General features: G+C 44.1%; 3 protein-coding genes across 6 annotated transcripts in view; 1 reads left to right on the top strand and 2 right to left on the bottom strand.

The window, feature by feature from the left end:
• The window catches only part of cnksr2a (connector enhancer of kinase suppressor of Ras 2a), a 35,424-nt gene extending 31,882 nt beyond the window's left edge, over positions 1–3,542 (top strand). For both annotated transcript variants that reach the window (XM_035619555.2, XM_047329912.1), the window contains one exon: positions 1,310–3,542. In XM_035619555.2, the coding sequence (XP_035475448.2) occupies positions 1,310–1,507 (198 nt within the window). In that variant the 3' untranslated portion in view covers positions 1,508–3,542. The remainder of the gene's footprint in view (positions 1–1,309) is intronic.
• smpx (small muscle protein X-linked) lies at positions 2,572–20,312 on the bottom strand. 3 transcript variants are annotated; one of them, XM_035619558.2, is made up of 5 exons: positions 20,164–20,312; positions 15,949–16,009; positions 12,872–12,958; positions 12,394–12,546; positions 2,572–2,760 (listed from the first exon to the last, which is right to left on the bottom strand). In XM_035619558.2, the coding sequence occupies exons 1-4, from the start codon at positions 20,295–20,297 to the stop codon at positions 12,397–12,399; spliced, it is 432 nt and encodes a 143-aa protein (XP_035475451.1). In that variant the 5' UTR covers positions 20,298–20,312; the 3' UTR covers positions 2,572–2,760; positions 12,394–12,396. The 3 variants fall into 3 exon arrangements, with proteins under 3 accessions (XP_035475451.1, XP_035475450.1, XP_035475452.1); XM_035619557.2 differs by lacking the exon at positions 2,572–2,760 and adding an exon at positions 9,667–10,649; XM_035619559.2 differs by lacking the exon at positions 2,572–2,760 and adding an exon at positions 10,566–11,393.
• On the bottom strand, positions 4,251–8,638 carry LOC118291336 (kelch-like protein 34). The gene has a single exon (XM_035619556.2). It carries the CDS (start codon positions 7,534–7,536, stop codon positions 5,734–5,736), a length of 1,803 nt encoding a protein of 600 aa, XP_035475449.1. The 5' UTR covers positions 7,537–8,638; the 3' UTR covers positions 4,251–5,733.
• Positions 20,313–20,709: the final 397 nt, after the last annotated feature.

The following is a 20,709-nucleotide window of genomic DNA, read 5'->3' on the forward strand; positions in this document are numbered from 1 at the left end:
GCTCTGTTTTTTTCGGGGGAAGGATCCGTGGCCTTGGCTGCCCCCCCCCCCCCCCCCGTGTCTGCTGGTGCTCGTTGGGTTAGAGGAGCGTATGCGTGTCTGTTCCCTGTCTGGCGTCTCCTTAAAGGAATGCACCGAGTTTTGGATGAAGAAAAAAAAAAGTTAATTCTCTGTAAAATAATGAGACCACAGACGACAAAGTCATCCCCTGGGGAAAAAACCCTCCCCCTTAATTCGCCGTTTACGAGGGGATACCACTGCGTTCGTGTGTCCAGGCAGCGATAACGTATCTGCACTGGTTGCTATGGAAACAACAAAGACATGCATTTTTTTTTATCGTGTATCGTTTCGAATGTCAAAAACAATAGTGCTGCTGGGGGGGTTTTAGAATTCTTCTAGGTTGGAAATGTCAAGGTTAAGAATAAAAAAAGCAAAATAGCCTTTACGTTATTGATAAGCTGTCAATCAAGAAACTCACCTTTACACTCCCAGGAAGCAACGATCAGCTGTCAGTCGCTCGTCTAACTGGATGTGACGGACCACAGGAGTTGACTTTTATTCTCGACCTTTCGACTTCATCCGCAAAGAAAATCTGGCTCCTCTCAAGTTATCTTTTTCATGGTCCTGATTAAATATATTGACTCCGTAAATAAATACTTTTATATCAATATGGATGTACAGTTTTCCAAAATGTCGCCGTCAGCTGGTCTGGAATTGTTAAGTGATAATGATAATTTTACAAAGTAGGAAAAACTTGACCACAGGAATGTCACTAAACCGTTATTGTTCCAGAACCTTAATGTCACATCCTAAATGTCGATTCATTAATTCATTCTGATGGAAATGTGATGGAAATAAACATATTGATAAATAGCTGTACAAATCTAAAAAGATGCACTCTGTAATGAGGCCTACATGTAAATAAGTAAGTTAATAAAAAACGGTTCTATAAATAACCACATTTGCAACAGTAAATGTTTAATAAATAGAATTTTGTCCAGACGTATAATATAATGAATAATAATTGGGTGTCAAAGCAGCTACAAATGTACTCTCTCATACTAACGTTTGCAGTTACGTTTTAAGGAAAACCAAGCACACTGAGGATCTTTGTGTCTCTGTTCTCGTCGCCTCACAAACGAGTTGACCAGTCTCGCCAAACTCGGTGTGTGCCCGCAAGTGTGTGTCCCGCTTTTCGTGTGTCTGCGTTCAAAAAAGACAAACGTGTGGCTAAAAGAAAAAGAAAGAAATAGAATCAACAAAGCAAAAAAAGTGACCCGCCCCTTCCTGTGTTTCTGCATCCCCATAGGACAGGGAGGGGGAGCTAGCGCTGATTGACAGGCTGTTGGCCAATCCCCAGCTGTCGTCGGCTGAGTTCCAGGAGTGGAAGAGAGCCTATCAGGAGCTGTTCTCTCAGGAGCCAAACTCCGCCGCCGAGACAGACCCCGGCCCGCCACTGACCCCCTCGCTCTCTCACACACACTCCTACATCGAGACCCATGTCTGACCTGTGAAGCACGCACACACACACGATCACACACACACACACACACACACACGATGACGATGACCTGCGCTCCTCTCGCCTCCCAGTTCTGGAAAGAGTCGCAGTTTTCGTGAGGGAGGAGTCCAAGCGCAATACGACACTTTTTTTTCTGGGGGACACGCGTTGTCTGAGTAACGTAATGAGACGATTCCCTCTGTGTTTGGTCTAAACGCACCACAACACTGGTAACACCCGGAATGCTCGACTTAAAGTGAGGAAACTGATTCTATGAGCTATCGTGGAGCTATTGCTGCAAGCCCCAACCCCAAGCCCCCCCCCCCCAGCTTTAATACTCGATATCCATGACGATATTTTCTGTACGGCGAGTGTTTCAGGCTGAGGACAGTGAGCACATGTCTTTTGGATTTCTAGTTCTAGAGACTTCTGTTTGTGCTGCTTTGTGAGAAGTTCGTTCTGTGCTGGGCTGGACCTGGACCTGGGTGCATGCACATTCGATATAGGACCCATTTAAAGGAGCAATCCACCTTAAAAAAAAATCTTTAATGCGGTGAACTTGGGGCTTTTGTGGACCAAGAAGAGTCTTGTTTTTTCCCCCTCCAATGCCAGTCACTTGATTTTATCACTCCTTAATTCTTCAGGCGGAAACATCTTCTTCATCTCATCATCTTTATTGTTTTATGCAGATTACAGGGCCATTTGCACCTCGGATTAAACATGTGATCTCTATCTGGAAATTGACATTTGCTCCACGGGTTCTCTTTTTGTAAAATGTCAATGGTGCCTGCGCTGTGATCGGATCTCGACATGCGAGTGAATTCGCTGTGTGTGAAAAAAAATCTACTTGGCAATAAACCTGTTTCTTGACGCTGACTCTGAACATGCATGGTCGTGCTGCACGAATTACACCAGGCGGAGATCCGATCGCAGCGCGAGCCCGACCAGTTCGCGTGTAAACGTCCAGATGGGAAATCCAGTTACAGATGTTAATGCCAGGTGTAGACTCATGCATCTCCATAAATCTGACCTCTAACACCGCATAACGGTATAAAGCAGTAGAGTCCAAAGGTATGACCACAATTTAATGTATTTGATTTCATTCCCCACATCGTATCATTTAACAAAAAGGTGTTTCTACTGTACGGCAGTGAGGCTGGATACTTGCAATTTGCCTCTGGATCCATTTTCTTTCATTTTCTCCGGCTGTAATTTGCCATTTCATCACCTGAGATACAGTCACCATGGCAACTACAAGTCTAAGAGACAAAAAAAAAAAAAAAAAAATGGCTTAGCTGGTCTGGTCACCAGAGAAAACATCATAAAACATATTTTTACATACAACATAAATAACGTAACGTATATTTAAAGTAGAATGATTGTCGCTAAATGGCTCCTGATCAATCATTATACTTCATGTAACAGTGTAAAGGTTTCCAAAGGGTGGACTTTTCCCTCATTTGGCTCCTCTGTATCCTGCATGCAACATAGAGAGCATGAGGGAATGTTTGCATAGGAATTGAATTTACGGATCTGATGAATATATATATATATATATATATATATATGTTAGTTTATTATTCGTCCACCGCTGCCAAATGGCTTAATACTCAGAGGCAACTGCACAAAACTATGAAAGCAATCATGCAGACTAATAAGCACAGAGAAAACACATGGCACTCGGTTTGAATGCTCTTTCAATGCTGCTGCCCCGTGGTTGGTTGTAGTAGCATGTCTTTGTTGTAGATAAAACACAATATTCCTTTTTTCCCCCTGTTTTTTGTGTTTTGAAATTCTCTAGATACAGTAGATCTCTCTATCTTTGCAGAGTGCAAACTAAGTGTCTTGGGTGATGTTCTCTAACTCTAATCGGGTCTTTTTTCCAGAGACCGTCGTTGAGTAAAGATTGTTTAATGTTAAAGCTGGAAATTACGGTTTAAAAAGGAAAAGAAGAAGCAGTATTTATTTAAACGTGATCAATCTGCGTTTACTTGTCGGGGAAGAGGCGGGTGGATCAATAAAGTTTGGTCATTTGGATGAATGTGTTTTTGTGGTTCTGTCCTTATTCTCTCTAACGATCGGAGGACGTTGAGGAGGAGAGGGGCTGACGGGGACGATGAGCTACGGTAACAGCTGCAGTCTCAACAGTGCAGCAGTATAATATTCTGACAACAGCGGAGGGGTTTAGTTGATCCACAACAGTTTAGCCGACATTATTAAATTCACAGTTTTGTCCAATTTGTGACGGGGAGCATCATCTTTGAAATGCTGACCTGACTCGTTGCCAAGCTATGCAGCAAAGATAAACACGCCTCGAATGAAGACGAGGGGTTGACCTTCACTCGGAAGCAGCTGTGGAACCCAAAATGATTAATAATTATATTGATGTTATGTTAAAGTGCCATGAGGAAGCAGCCCTAGTTATCCAGAAAATGTCTGTCGCTATTGTGGTCTCAATGTTTATATCAACATCATTATTTCCAAATGACTCACTACATAAACACACCATAACATGTGAAACTCTAGTTTTATTAGTAATTGAATGAATGTATGCATTTTTTTTTAAATATTCAGTCATGGTTTATGACCTGGTTTTGTAGTTGAAGGTTTTATTCGATCCATCCGAATTCATATTCATTGCTCCGTGATGTTTACCAATTTGAAAGTCTAATTCCACAACTCTGCTAAAAATGCGTTGTATTCCAACACTTTTGAAAATAGCAGACAACTAAAATGATCCACAAAGTCTTTGTAAGTTGCCTCTTATGAATAAGTTTTGAAGCAGTACACTGCAAAAAAAGATGCACACTCTTTTTTTTATTGACAATAATTACCACAGTGTATTATGAAGCATCCGAGTCACTTTGAACACAATTCCACCTTCAAACATAATAAAACGTGTTATGCCCACAGCACAGAATGTGCTCGGTATTAAATGGACGAAGCACAAAAGACCCTGAATAACAAACTCCAGCAGGTTCGCCATTAGCCGCAAATCATGCACATGATTTGCGGCTAAATGCTTCTCCTGCCCTGCAGCTTTAACCCATGTTGTCCATTTGGTTGTCGCTAGAAATATATGAAGGTCACTCAATATGTTTGGTTTGCTTCCATTTCTGTATCTTATAGGCAACTTGAATTATTCATCAAATAAACAGGAATGACACACGCATAGCCACTGTTATCTAAAAGGTCTATGAAATATTCAGCTTGCAGCTTTGCTGTGGTTTTCATTTCAAATCATCCTTCATCAGCTCATCTCCTGTTTTGACGTCGTCTCTGTTTCCCCGGCGGTGTTGTAGCTTTCTCTGCCGGTCGACTCGGCCTCTTCCTGAAAACAAATCTTTTCAAGGATCCCTCTGCCAATCCGCTCTATCTTTGTCTTTTTAGTACATTTTCTTGAAATTCTGGGAGCTACTTGCGCTCTTGCATTCTGTGTAAGCTAGGACTAGCTTAAAGACTGCTAGCCTGGCTACGTACTGCGGTTAAAAACCTGCATAAGTTACTCATAAAAACAAAAGTGTAAAAACAGTTAGTTGTAATTTCCTTAGGGAGCTAGCATCCCTTGCTTCTAGCTTCATATTTAAACCCACATATATCTAAGAGTATTTCCCCATACGTTGCTCTACTCCTATAAGGATACAGTAGTGGAGCAGTTTAGCTTAGCATAAAGACAAGGACAAATGGCTTACTTAGCTCTGTTGTGGGGAAAAAGATTAATCTAATTAACACAATCTTATTTTGTTTGATCTGAACAAAAGCAGAAGTAAAAATGACAAAATTGTTCTTTGACAGAGGAATATGTGTTTTATGCTAAGCTAACTGTCTTTTGGTTCTAGCTTCTGTTTGCAGTAGAGTCACGAGGGGTGTTGATATCTTCTTGGCACGAAAGCGCATTTGAGCGCATTTATTAAAAGATCAAACTTTATAATTCAGTAGTAGTAGGCTACAGAGCAGGTGACGGAAACTTTGCATGTTTTAAATTCACTTTTATAGTATGATAAAAATAGGATGAAAATGATTTAGCAAGTAAAGGCTGAGGTGGTGGTAAACATTTAGTATCGATCCAGATTCATTCCCCAATACAAAGTCTGAAACCCATTAGTCCAAATTACGATTCATCACGTTGTTATTTTGTCATATGTGCTCAGCATTTTGAGATTATTGCACATATGTTAGGTGAAGTAGTTGGACTATATCACTGTTAAATATTTCCTCACACTCTGAACACTTTAGTCTGGCAGGGGAAGCAGTGTGCACTCAGTCCCAGTGAGAGGTCTGGGGAGCTGGCAGATTTCCCTCCAGTGGTCTTTCTTAGTGTCGTACTCCAACACACTCCTCACGATCACCTCCTGTCCGTCGCTCCATCTGCGCCCACCGAATACCAGAAGGTTCCCGCACGGCGTTGTGACCATCCCGTAGTTGAAGGAGCCGATGAGAAGCGGCCGGAGGCGTGTCCAGTGGTCCGACCGCGAGTCGTATCGTTCTATGTCGCAGAAAGGCTCGTACATGCCCAACAGGGCGTAGATGTAGCCGTGGGCAGTTGCCAAGCGGTGACTGAACCTGGCGATGGACATGGACGCCCTCTTTTCCCAAACTCTACTTTTGAGGTCCCAATACAGCACCTCTCTGCTGCTCTCCCTGTTTTCATCATGGTTATCACCGTGGTTACTGCCATGGATGGTGCCCCGGTTGCCCGGGAGACCACCTGACACATAGATACCGTTGTCGAGCTCGGCCGACGCGTGGCCGTAAAGGGGCCGAGGCATCGTCGCTCCTTTCCTCCACGCACCCGTGGTCATGTCATAAAATTCGACAGAAGCTACCGAGGTGTGTGTGTCGGCGTCCGGTCGTGTGTGTCGTCCCCCGATGGCAAAAATAACCTCCTCCGCCACGCAGCAGCTGAACTGCGCCCTTCTCTCCAGCATGGACTCCACCCGCTCCCAGCGGTCGAAGCGAGGATCGTACCTCCACACTTGGTTGGACGTTGATGTGGTGACGGACTTTTTTCCCTCCGCATCTCCCTCTTTCACTTCCTCTCCTCCGATCACGAAGAGGAAACCTCCGACCGAGCACACGCAATGATTCCTCAGTCGCAGCGGGACGCAGGAGCTCAGCGACGAAAACTTCTTGCTGCCCGGATCAAACGCCAACAACTGCTGTTCTGGCCAATGGGCACCGGACCCTCCGCCCACGAGCAGCACCCGATTGGGCGACGCTCTGAGTGTCGACTGCCTGTTCTGTCTGATTGGCTGAGCCGAACCCATCCTGTGGTACTCGGCGGCTCGAGTCAGCTGACTCCTGATCAAAGGTGTGGACATGGCCCTGTGATCGAGTTTGGTGAGATCAGGAGCGCAGACCAATCCGAAGCGCAGGCGACTCAGCAGAAGATTTGATTTCAGCAGTGGGAGGGGTCCGTTGTCATCCAGCCAATCCAAAGCCAGCTCTATGAGCCGCACCTCCTTGACGCCAGGTATCTCGTCGGCGTCGAGCACCGCCATCAGTGACTGGACGTTCAGGTCGAGGAGGTCATTCTTCCTCGCCTGCAGCAATGCTCCCATCTCCATGGCAATAGTTTGATTGGCAGCCTCAAGTGCGTTTGACAGTGCGTGGCGTTCGGCCAGGTTGGCATAGCAACAGCAGTTTTCGCCGCTTAAACTGTCAATCATAAAGCGCTCGCATATCGCCACAGCCGTCTCCACTTGCAGGTACCTGGCTGCCTCCAGGACGGCAGAAATTGTGGAGGGCGATATGCTGAGCCAGCCCGAGTACAGGAAGTCCAGGATGGCGTCTAAGCCCTGTGCTTTTAGCGCCGGGAGGCTAATGGAAGCAGCTAATCTCTCTGCGGTAGTCTCTCCAAACAGAGCCCAAAAATATTCGCTGGAGCTGGCCAAGAGGGCACGGTGACAGGGGAAGGATACGCCGCCGGCCTCCAGGACGACGTCGCACATCCTCCGCTCAGAGCGCAGCCGCTGGAAGCCGGAGAGAAGTCCGGTTCTGTGGGAGGAACTGTAGAGGACGGAGTAGCTATCCATCCAGAAGACAGGAGGTGAAAGAGCATAGGTTAGATGGAGGGGGAAGGGTTAGGGAAGGATCTTAGTCGGGAAGGTGAAAGGAAGCAGCTTTAATAGGGGGATGTCGGGGTGAAACATTAAAAGCAGAAAGCATTGGAAAATGAGTGTAGTCGAAAAAGACGTAGTCGCCAAGCTGCTTGACAAAAAGGAGAATCATTAGCAGGGTAATGAGATGTTAAAAGCAAGAAGCAAGTAATGAGGGGTAAAGAAAGGAGACAAAAGTGGAGAAGAGAGAAAAGTGCACGTCCGTAGTCGAGCTCGCTCCATCTGTGTTGTTGTCCTGCTCCGTCTGCAGCGGCGAGCATGTGACACGGCGATAGGAAGGTGAACAACTGCCAGTTGTCCTGTGACACGCCCCCTCCAGACGTGGTCCGTCCCAAAGTCTTCCGTCTCTTTCTGTGTGATGCGCCAGTTCCGCTGGCATTGTGTTTGTCCGCTGCCCTTTCCACGGACTCCGGGAGGGAGTATCACCCAAATACATGCGTCCAACATACACGCCAACCCAGCAAGCAAGCGGGTTGACACACACACACACACACACACACACACACACGGAACGAGGAAAGATGGAGCCTGGCGGGTTTTAGTGTCTATCCCGGCGGGTGAACTCATCGGTAAATACAGCTGCTAGAGCCCGCGACCAAGATTCCAGGGGCACGGTTGCCACGGCACCTATCTGCGCCCGCGGTCGCCATGGAGACAGAAATAGAAAAACACAGACACAGCCCGGGCGGATTTGGCGGCGAGAGGGACGCATCAAAACCCCCGGCGGAAGTTTTGCCAATGCTGCACAAAGATTTTTAGAAGTGTCGAAAGTAGCACGTAGCGCAATCCCGTGACCTTTCAGACGGCATTTGACCTTAATTATGACTTTGAAATTATCCAGATTGATATCATGCTATTATTTCTATGCGAGGGGGGGACGCAGATTGTTCCGCGTGTACAGTTTGTGGTGAGTTGGTGATCATCGTCTCTGAATAGACGCTGGCGCACACTCACAGATGAGTGTGCCTTTTATGTGTGTGTGTGTGTGTGTGTGTGTGTGTGGGGACGTCGGTGTTTGTTTTATTGAAGGCTCTCTCGAGATCAGATTCCAGCACAAGGAGAAACGGACTCACGCCTTTTTTTTTGGAAACTGCACTGTGTTTTTGTAATATCTTTCCCCTCACAGAGTCAGATCCTCCCGTGCGCTCGTTGAAACACCGGCGAATGTTTCTCTCTCTCTCTGGGCTGAGTATTCCTCCGTGACCTGATGATGGGGGGCTAAACATAGCTACTACAGCTGCTCCGTGTGTGTGTGTGTGTGTGTGTGTGCGTGTGTGTGAAGGACATGTGACGTGACGATGGGATATGCATGCGCTGTAACAGGGGGACAGACGTGGTGGAGGCGTATCTGGGCTGCATGTGTGTGTGTGTGTGTGTGTGTGTGACGGCATGTGTGCTTTAATGTCGCATTCCTCTTCTGAAACAGATGGATTTGGAGGTTTAGTTCAGGATCACGGCGACTCCGTGCACATAAATGCGCCTGACTCCGACCTAATACCCTGTAATGCCCATTATTTGTGCACATAATACAAGAATATAACAGCTGGCGATATGAGCACTCTTTGTTTTTTTTGCTCTGTATGTAATGTACTAATGTTCTTTTTCATCGCAGTAAACATGAAGTTCAATTTTTTTTTTGTTCCATGTTATTTGATATGTTCTTTTTTAATCAGTGCATTCATATCGTCCTTACGAGGAAAATGAGAATCCTTTTAATCACGTCACCTTGAAAACTTTGCAGCTGTCAACTGCACCGGAGAGATGATTGTTGTGCTTTTAAAAGCAAAATTAAACCTAATAAAACTATTTAAATCATGAAGCTGATATTTGAGGACGATATGTTTCCTTCAAGATATTTCAGTCTCGACCAACCGTCGTTGCCATACCCCCGAGTGAAATTTGTGAAATTCTGCTTTCTACTTAAAAGCATAAAGCAAGTGTCTTAAAAAAAATGATTGGGATTGAATTGGAAAATTCTAATAAGTCAAGAAGAAAATTGTATTTAACAATAAAAGACACTCGATATTTCATGGAGGGAGCCAGTAATCAATTGCAAACGTTGGATTTTATTTTTTTTAGAACCATCTTGATTTATTGCAGTTTATTTCCTGAAGACATCATCATCATCATCATCATCGTATCTATCAACGAACAACATTGTAGTATCTCACCAAAAAGTACGACAATAGATCTTAAATCGCACAAATTTTAACAACATTCAGAAAAGAGTAATTCAGACCTACAGTGCAGCCACACAGTCTGGAGAAGCCACACCACTAGTACAGTAATCCTTGTTTGTCCTCGCCGGAGATCATTTTCCGTCATAGCCTGTAAACCTTCCTCTCAACTCCAACCTCCTGCTTTAATCTGGACCGTCGGAACGTTTCCCTCACAACCGTCTCCGTCGCCATGGTCGCCTCCTTCTTTGGCTCTCGCAATCCAGCCGCCGAGCGGTTGGCGTAAAGGCGCAGATGCCGGAATTTTTGGTGCGACACTTGTTTCGCGCTCGCTGGTCGATCGCCACGAAATTCCCCGGACGAAAAAACAAACAAAAGCAAAACAGCGTAGAATTGCAATAACATGTCAGTAACTTCTAAAAGTAAAGAAGAGTCTTAAGCTTTACAATAAATATATATATATATATATATATATAAATATATATATTTATATACATATATATTTTATTTTTTATTTTTTTATATATAAAATACGATTTCAATTTGGATTTCGTGACAAAACGTCATCCGACTTGTTGAGGATGCAGCGTTTCCACCCGCCACTCGTGCGGGTTGACTGAGAGTTCGTGGACGCCGGCCCCTCGGTGCGCGCAGGAGCAGAAAGTGAGTCGCTGGACGTTGGTCTTCCCGCGGACATTGGCTTTTTCGCAGGAAGGCGTTTGTGCCTTGGGGATGAGCTCGTAGTTTGTTCGCCTTCTCTTTCCGCAGCGAGGGGGGGGGGGGGGGGGGGCGAGTCTGTGTGTCTGAAGACCATTCGCCGTCCTCTCCTTCGCCGGGCTCGCTCCAGGGGTCCTGCCAGAGAGAAGACAGATTAAGACGTGGTGTGCGAGGGAGTAGGGGCCGATCGGCGGCCCCGTGAACCGGGACGGCGAGACGCCGTGACGGAACAGCAGATATTTCTCGAAGGTGGACTCCGACTTGAAACTGGTCGAGGCCACAGACTTCATACAGAGAAGGACTTTCGAAACTTGTAATCTTGGAGGTTAATCCGCAAATTCTCCTACGACACGGTTGTTTTCATTCCACACAAACGGACAGTCCTATACTGCGTGGCCACAACTATGTGGACACCCACACTCTCTTGGTCTTGTGTGGTTTTCGCTCTTGGTCGAGGACTATTTTTTCTCCGTGTCTGTTTTTGCCGAGCTCTGTTCGTTAGACTTCCAAAAAGAAGGCAAATTGGTTTTTTCTCATATTTGGATAAGACATTTTTTCCTATGCCACTTGGAGACGCTCCGGTTCTGTCTGCGCGCTGCATTGCAGGACGAGCTGACGTCCCACCGCTGGGTTTCCTGCAGTAGCTGAGGCCCGTTCTCCGCCGAAATGCAGAATCTGACCCCGTAGTAATATGTCTTCGAAAAAGAGAAATGTGTTGACAAGAAAAACTCGAACCAGCCTCCGCTCCTTTGTTTCCACCTCTCCCCTCTCTCCCTCTGTCTCTGTCTCTCATTTGACTCCTACACAGCAGCACAACCCACGTGGTTTGGGCCGGGCCCGACCGCCGCAGTGTTGGGATATTGTGGTTTCTGTGTCCCGCTGAGAAAGTCACAGCACAGTCACACACACACACACACACACACACACACACTCCAATAAAGTATAAATATAGAGCCTGACTCAAACCCTCCTGCCCACACACAACAGGCATCGACACACACACACACGCACGCACACACACAGGCACGCACGCACACACACACACACGCGCACACTGCTTGACCCAAACGAAGGGGCAGAGAGGCCCACGCCGCCACCTTGTGGTGAACTCCGACCACTGCATGTAAATACTGCGGAGACAAGTCTCACCATCATTTATTTATTTTACCATGAAAAGTCAAAGAGTTGTTTTTCGCATTCTAAAAACAACAATCCAGACCAAATGACACGTGTCAATTAATATGCATATGTGTGCGTGTTAGGACCATACCATACTTTTAAACACATAAATCCAATAAAGTTTTTTTTAAAACACCTTTTTCCCCCCATATTTATGGTACTTTTCGTATTTAAATAAATATGAATATATGTGTATATTATTATTTCTAGTTCATTTGTGTTAAATGTTTTTTTTGGTCTTTTCTGTTGCACTCATCGGGGCAGGTTCCTAAAACGTCTATTGCAATGGCAATTAAATCATGAATTTAAAATTTTTGAAATTTAAATGTATTAAGGTTTGTGGCACAAATGTGTAAACAGTCTGTCTTCTAGTATATACATATATATATATATATATATATATATATATATATATATATATATATATATATATATATATATATTGCGACAGGTGTGTTTTTGAATATCTATTCCTTACTCGTCCGAACACAATCAGCTGTTTATTTGCTGTAGTGGCTTTGCATCGTTCACATTTGTGAGGTCATGATCTCTGTGCCTCTTTGATGGTGTTGCTCCCATTTGCATCTTTTTCTTTTGATTCTATAAGCCCTGATTGTTACCGCGATCAGACAAGACGGAAACGCGGCTGGTCTCTGGATTTTTTTAAAAATATTGCACATTAGCAGATCCACACACGTACATGTTAATCCTTGGTGACCCATCGCAGTTCGCTCTTGACGTTCTGCAGCTCTGACAGGTTGACAGCAGGCCCGGGCAGTTTCACCGCGCCCGGCAACGCCTTCTTCTCCTCCGGTGTCTGGGCTGCGGCGCTGGGCTGCTCCGGAGACGGAGCCTGAGGAGGGAAAGAGAAATCAACGACACGACAAAATACTTTGTGAAAAATAGCTGCATGGTTCCTCCGACCACCATGTTTTCTGTTTACGCTGACTACCGTGTTGTAGTGTTCCACTTAGTTCTTTGACTTCTTGAGAAATGTATTACTGTGACAGTTACTTCAAAAACACAAACAAACCAAATATATGCAAAATATAAACAATGTTATGAAAGATATGAAAGTTTGGTTTATTTTTCAAGCTACAGTTACATGCAAGTACATGTTGTCTTTCACTGACCTGCGTACCTGTGTGTGTGTGTGTGTGTGTGTGTGTCTGTCTTACCTCCTCTGTGTCTCCTGTCTCCTCTCTCCTCTTGACAGGATGTCCCGCCCCTGGACGCAGAGCTCCCATCGGGATGTTCAAATTAGCCTGACGGACATGGAGAAGAGCCAGTTGAGGCACTTTCAACACAAACACACATGGCGTTTCCTGTCTCTGCGTCTCTACGTGTGTGTGTGGGTGTGTGGGTGTGTGTGTGTGTGTGTGTTCGCGTGTGTGTTCGTGTGTGTGTGTTCACCTGCTGTTTCCTCAAAATCCCAGGTTTCGATTATAACCAATATTTCCTGGTTTTCATCATGTCCCTAAAATAGACTTGTGTCTTTATTCAAATTCACACACACACACACACACACACGCACGCACATACAGAGCACAGAGACATGCCTGCTAACTTGATGTTCTGCTGCTGCGCGCCCCGACATCCTGTCACTTTTTGGGATTTGACGTGTTTTGTATTGTACTGTACTGTAATGTATTGTATATATGCTCACATTGTACAGCTGTACAGACGGGGGGGAGTGTGTGTTGTGTGTCGCTGAGGATGCTGGATATTGTTCTATGAAAGAGTTTTATTTTTTGTCCCCCCCCCCCGAGACTATGGTATGAAGGTACGAAGGAAGTCGCCTCATCCACAGCATGTTTGCTAAGATTTATACTGTACTGTTCACTGTTAATGTTGCTTGGGCTGGGATCGTTCACTGTCTGTTATGCTTAGCGTGCTCCGGCTTAGCATGGGCGGATCTCTGAACAGCCTCAACTGGGCCCAAAGGGGTCACGAGGGGATCCCGGGGCCAGGGCGTCTGTGTCAAGTGACTGTTAACATATCGTAGTTTGAAAGTCGGTCAAACGACCACAAAGAGACTCAAAACGACTACAAATAAAACACAAGGCGACCTTGAAGAGACTGAAAGAGACTCAAAACGACCTCAAAGAGATTGAAAACGCCCTTACAGAGAATCTCAACGACCTCGCGGGGACTCAAAACGACCTCGACGATGCTTAAAGAGACTCAGAACGACTGCAAAAAGACAACACAACCACAACGAGACCCAGGACGACTACAAAGTGAATATACAACCACAAAGAGACTCTAAACAACCTCACGGGGACGCAAAACGACCTTGAAGATACTGAAAAGAGACTCAAAACGACTCAAAACGACCTTGAAGATACTGAAAAGAGACTCAAAACGACTCAAAACGACCTTGAAGATACTGAAAAGAGACTCAAAACGACTCAAAACGACCTCAAAGATGCTCACAACGACCTCAAAGAGACACTCAATGACCTCACAGGGACTAAAGGAGACTCCACACGACTACAAAGAGACACAAAAGAACCATACAGGGATTCAAAAACCACCCAAAAAAGTAGACAGAGAGCAACCACAGAGACTGAGGAAGTCCCCACAAAGAGATGCAATAGGGCAACGAAGAGAGACGCACACAAGGAGAAACCATCACAAACTGCAGGGTTCCATTGTTCGCGGCCGCTGCGTTCGTCTGGGGCTCTGGCTTCTACGTGTCCAGTCTGTCAATCACACTGTCAATCCCAGACTGTTGTGTGCTGTAGGAAGTCACGTAATCTTTATCGCCATAGTTGGACCAGAAAAAGAAGCTATTGGTTCTTTTCGTTTTTTCCAGCTTGAATAAAAAATCTACCGGATGAGAGAGATTTAGATTCGTTGGCCAAATGAACTGTATCACTTATTTTATATACGTGCGGCACTTTTGCAGATTCTATTAGACATTAGGGCAGCGGCTCAACACTGTTTGATGTTTGTTCTTGATTTTATATTGTATGAAGTTGGTATGAAGTTGATCTACAAGGGCACTGACAATTATCCGGCAGAGCCCGTTTGTCAAAGACAAGATATTTTACAGTTTAACCATAAACGTTCCGATACATAACTTTTAAGTGAAAGGAAAACACAAATGCAAGCAAACATATAGAACTTGAAATAAGAAAACACCCATTGTTCGCTGCATATCGGCAAACATAAGCACTGATTACGTAATATCGGATCGATATATTGCTTTTGCAAATTGTTTTGAAAGGTAAAATGGGAACAAAATATTTCTTAATTAATGATATAGAACATGCAAAATAATTCATAATTCATAATGTGAAGCTGTTCTACTGTTCTTGTTTGGGACTTTTGTTGAACTGGTGGCGGAGACTGGACTAAGAACCTCATGTTTGAACTGTTACCGGTATTTGAAACCCCCCTCTGTCCCGACGCCTGATCCCATGGTTAGACACACGAAAAATGAGCACAATGAGAAGAAGAAGAAGATGAAACATAGACGAACTCTGCAATCGCTCCGCCTCGCCGCAACTCTGCACTAACCGAGCCCGGCTCCTGTACGTGCACAGTCAGAGCTCCGTGTTTGCCTTTACCAATAAATACTTTGATGTGGAAACACTTCTGTCGCCTGCAGCCTCCATTTCTCACAGGGCGAGAAGTCACTGACGATTGGTTGGAGCTGTTTCTGCACTTTTTATGTTTATTGTCAGAGGTAACAAAGTGTTCACCTGATTTAAGTTATGGTTCCGTCGAGGACGAACACATTCAGGATCAGTATCAGGAAGTAACTGAGTACATTTACTCAAGTAAATGAAAGTGTACTTGTGCTATATATTTATATTACAATATATTATACAATATACGATATTTTACTGTTTTCATTCACGACACATAATCAGTTTTTTTTTTATATGGTAGCGCTGTTGCGAATGAAAGTAACATGTGTGTACAAACAGTCATCTGACATCAAGTAATATGTAAATAAACAAATGCAAACACAAGGAAATATAGAAAATAACAATTTCCTACATGTTGCACACAGAATATATAAAGTGTGAACAATATTTCATATATGAGATCAAATAGAAAGGGCCTTTTCTGTGTCATCACTCATTTTATTTTAACTAAGTTTGGCTAATAAGACTTTGATTTTTTTGTACTTTTACTTGTAATGGAGTATTTTTTAAGTATTTGGTTTTTAGACACACACACACACACACACATCCAGACTCATACATGTTGTGCAGATAGATGGAAATATATATTTTTTTACCTGAAGGGCCTTGACGTTGGACGAAGGTTTGGACATAATCCCCCCCGATGAGTGCGCTGACCTGGAGGAAGCACAGATCACAGAAATTCAGCTGTGCATGCGTGTGTGTGTGTGTGTGTGTGTGTGTGTGTGTGTGTGTGTGTGTGTGTGTGTGTCTTGGGGGTACTGGGACTCTGTTTCTGTGGGGTTTTTTCAAAGGCCCGGGATAGCATTTCAGTTGCTTAGCGACTCTTACAGACGGGAGCAGGTAGAGAGGACTTGTTGTCTGAATCATTCATGAGAGGCAGAGAGAGACAGCGACAGGACGTCGAATTGAAAGAGGCCTCAAGTTCAGCGAGAGCACCGCGGCTGTGACAGGGAAACTTTGCATACTGTACAGAGATGTACTGTGGGATGCAGCCATTTGGAACAGCAGTGTCAGATACTAAACAGACTCATGACCTCAGCTTAGACCCAAACATAAACTCTCCTACTCTGGGATGGTAATGTTTTGCAGCGTGTTTTACCTAATGACATACGTACTATTATTGTTGTAGCGATTATTATTAATGCAAGTTGCTGTTATTATTAAGTGTTCGCATTGTTGGTGATGGATGACGTTCACATCATTCCATATTTTATATTCCCTCCTGTGGCCTTCAAGGCCTTCCTTCCCGATGACAACGTAAATACCTAACATGGGTCACATATATATATATATATATATATATATAATAAATTGAATTTTTAATAATTTGCAGTAACTTTCAAGACTGTTCCCCTATGGAAGAAAAAAGAATTGTCCTACAGGTCGTTCTCCTAAACCCGACCAAATCTCAAACACAGCATTGTCACATCATGAAATTATTACATTTTTACAACATGTTTGGGAAGGAAGGAACTTGATGTTGTCATTTGGAAGTCCATACTTGTCACTGAGGATGCAATTATAAAAAAAAATGAATACTTGAATATATAATATCATTTTCAAACGACTCTTGTGCGTTATTGCCTCAGCCTCCCCTCGGTTATTTCTCACATCCTCCCTCCCCCTTTTGCTGCCTCACGGATCAGCACCGACCCCAAGTGGATCCCTAATCGTAGAAAGTTTCCATGGCCTATTTATCTTATCTCCAAGTGGCTCAGAGGAGAAAGAGAGGAGCCGAGCAAGGCCAAGGCTCTCCGGCTGCTGCTGCGGCGGCGTCAGCGATGGCGGCGCTCAGACACTGTTGCCAGGGTGATGTTTGTGCAGCAACACACAGGGGAAAAAGAGCTTCGCTGTCCTTGACATGAGAGCAAAAGCCTGGACTCACGCTTACACAACGGGGTCATATTTATGTTGGCCCTGAGCAGCAGCTGCCCTCTGTCGCCGCTCTGCAAAGCCGGACGAGCCCTTTTCACTTTCACACACACACACACACACACACACACACACACACATAAGCACAGGTGCGATTACTCCTCATACTTCAAATTATTCAAATCTTCCAAACATTAAAAGCCTTTACATCTGTCTCAACGCCTCACAGAAAGACTCTTTGAGGTGTGTGTGTGTGTGTGTGTGTGTGTGTGTGTGTGTGAGTGAGTGTGTGAGTGTGTGTGTGTGTGTGTGTGTGTGTGTGTGTGTGTGTGTGTGTATGTAAGTGTGTGTGTGTGTGTGTGTGAGAGCGTGATTTTATGTTGTGTTGTTGTGAGTGGTACTTTATTTGTGGAATGTAAACAATTTGTGAAAGATAAAATCTTATAACCTTAGTTCACATATATATGTATATATATATATATATATATATATATACATATATATACATATATGTATATTTAAATACACAGCTACAAGTGAATTTAGCTAATTCAGGCTATGGAGCTAGCTTGAACGCTGCTATTTTTATAACATCTGATGGTATCAAAGACAGAAATTGAAAAAATAAAATAAAAGAATAAACCATATAACAGGTTGTGTGTTCTTGTCGAGCCAATCACAGCCAGTTTTTTTTGTTATTGTTAAGATGAGAGGATTAATACCGCCCTCGCGGCTGAATACGAAGGTAGAGTCAGCCGTGGATTAGCCTAGCTTAGCTTACGGAAGTGTCAACAAATCTTTGGCAAAATAGTTGCAAATTGTGAAAATAGAATGGAACAGTAACACTGTTAAAACCAATAAGTTCACGTGTCGCAGTCTGTCGGTATTTGGTTTCACACGCAAACAATAAACCACGTGAATCGCTTGCGCGGCCTAAAAGCTAATACAGCTAGCTAAGAAGCTAACAACGCAATTAGTGCTTGAACGCTGCCAGTTCGTGAGTGGCTGGCGGTTTCGACTGAAATGGAGAAGAAAAAAAATCTAGATTATTATTGGAAGCAATAATAATGATGGCGAGTCATCGAGCAGTTGTCAAAGTTTCACAGGAAGTGGAAACGCATGGGAGTCGGATCTGCAATTACAATGATATTGGTGATTAGGCGAATAACAAGAGCTCAATGAACATTTAACGATTACAACCGGGGAATATGTATTTTTCGCTTCAACAGGAAGTTGGAGCAGACTGCAGCGAAATTGTTGGAAAGTAACGTTCATTATTAGCATTTTGATAAGTTTAAAAATGTTGTTGCACAAATAAGATTTTGTCAAATTGTGTATTCATTAATAAACCCTGAGAGGACCTGCAGGTTGTCAGAGACTTCAACATTGTTACTTTTAAAAACTATGAAACTACTGTATGTCCCACTTGCCAGTTATAAACTCCACACACACACACACACACACACACACCGACGAAGCAGATGCAACATACCTGTTGATGACACAACACTGAATCGCCTCTACGAACTTTGACGTCTCTCCCTGGTTAACTTATACTTTCCTTATAGTTTCCTCTCCGCCCTCCATCTATTTCTCTCTTGTCTGTCTCTTCTCTTCTTCTCTCCGCCCTCTCTCTCCATCGCTCTCTCTCTCTCTCTCTTTCTCTCTCCGGCTGCCTCGTAAGTGGTAGAAGGATTCCTCTCATATCTGGGATTTGTTCTCACTATAAATAGACGAGTGATACACTGAAGGGACCTGCTTTCTATCCCCACACACACACACACACACACGCACACACACACACACACACACACACACGCACAGACGGACACACACACAGAGACAGACCTAAACACAGTCAAACAGTAGATCAGGGCACCCGGATCTCATTTATGTAAAACACCTTTTTTAAGGTTTTTTAGCTTTAATAATAATCCTCTAATATTTCTAATGAGGTATTCAAAAAATTGAACATTTGAGCATTATTCGAATATGCACGCAATAAATGTCCCTGTGAAGGAATAGATTTAACTGTAGGTCATAACTTTACCCAAAACTTGAGCATTGAAGCAGGAAATCTTCAATTTCGGCCCCCTGATTTGAATTTTGAATTTATGATTATTGAACTACCATTACAACAAAATGTTCCATTGTGGGAATTGATTTAACCGCGGGACCAAACTTCATTGAAAAACTTTGACCATTTAAGGCTGAAAGACAAACTTCCTGCTTACATGATCCTCACGAACTTCATGAGACACGACTATGATCCCAGAATCAAGCGTCTTTTTAAGGTATTTGAACAATGATAAAAGTTTTATTACTGCAGGACCAAACCTAATTAAAAAAGGTGGAACATTGAAAAAACAGTCTGCTTATGTGATGTTCACAAATGTCTGTTATGAAAAGATTTGAACATCTTTTGAGGGAATAATTTAATGGCAGGACCAAACTCAAAACTTCCAAGCATGACACACGTGAACACGACACAGTCCGCCTAAATTTTTTTTCCTGAATGTTTTTTTATCGAATATGATCCATGACTCTGGCGTCTCCTCAAAGGTAGATGAGCCGTTTGTTCCCTGAGCCCAACCCCTGTTCCCACTCAACCGCGTCGGCTTGTGCGATATTCGGAAGATGTTTTTCACAGCATCTTCTTCGAATCCTGACACTTGGGTCCTGAAAACACTCCTCCTACGTCTTGGTGACTAAAATGGCTCTGCCCTATTTCTGTTCTGCACTGACATTCACTCAACACACACACACACACACACACACACACACACACACACACACACACACACACACACACAGAAACAGCTGGTGTATCTGCTCTTATACACTGATGTACAACCACGCTGTGATCTCACAGGGTTAAAGGTGTGTATGTGTGTGTGTGTGTGTGTGTGTGTGTGTGTGTGTGTGTGCTCCCTTACCTCCTGGTGCGCGTGGTTGCTCTGCCCCTGCCTGCGCTCCCTCTGAGGTCCTCTTCGGCTACCTGACCTGTTTCCGCTCGGCCTGATTGGCTCGGAGAGACAGGAAACTCCTCCCCGACTGGAACCCGGCCCATCGTCAGAAAAGCAGAAGGAGTTTCCAGCCTCGTGTCTGCGCATGTGTGTGTGTTTTTTTTCTCCAATACATTCTAAAGTCACTGATTCCACCTGCCCGTCTCTCAACGTGTCCCCTCGGCTGTTCCTCAGGCGGACCGCTCCACTTTCACTGCATCGGACAACAAGTCATCCTCTTCAGCGTGGCCCGTGAAAATGAATCTGTCGTGTGGCGGGTTAGTAAAATGAAGAGACTGGAACTGAAGGCTTGTTATATATTTCAAGCTATGCAAATACAACCCTCACGCACACACACATTTTGTCATGGGTCAACCTCAGGGACTTTACATAGACTTGCATTCATCTCCTGGAGACTTAAATTAAGCCAAAACTGAAAAACTGACCCCAAAATTAGCTTTTGTCCCCAATTGCAAA

The sequence above is a fragment of the Scophthalmus maximus genome, chromosome 21, assembly GCF_022379125.1.
Source record: "Scophthalmus maximus strain ysfricsl-2021 chromosome 21, ASM2237912v1, whole genome shotgun sequence".
Lineage (NCBI taxonomy): Eukaryota > Metazoa > Chordata > Actinopteri > Pleuronectiformes > Scophthalmidae > Scophthalmus > Scophthalmus maximus.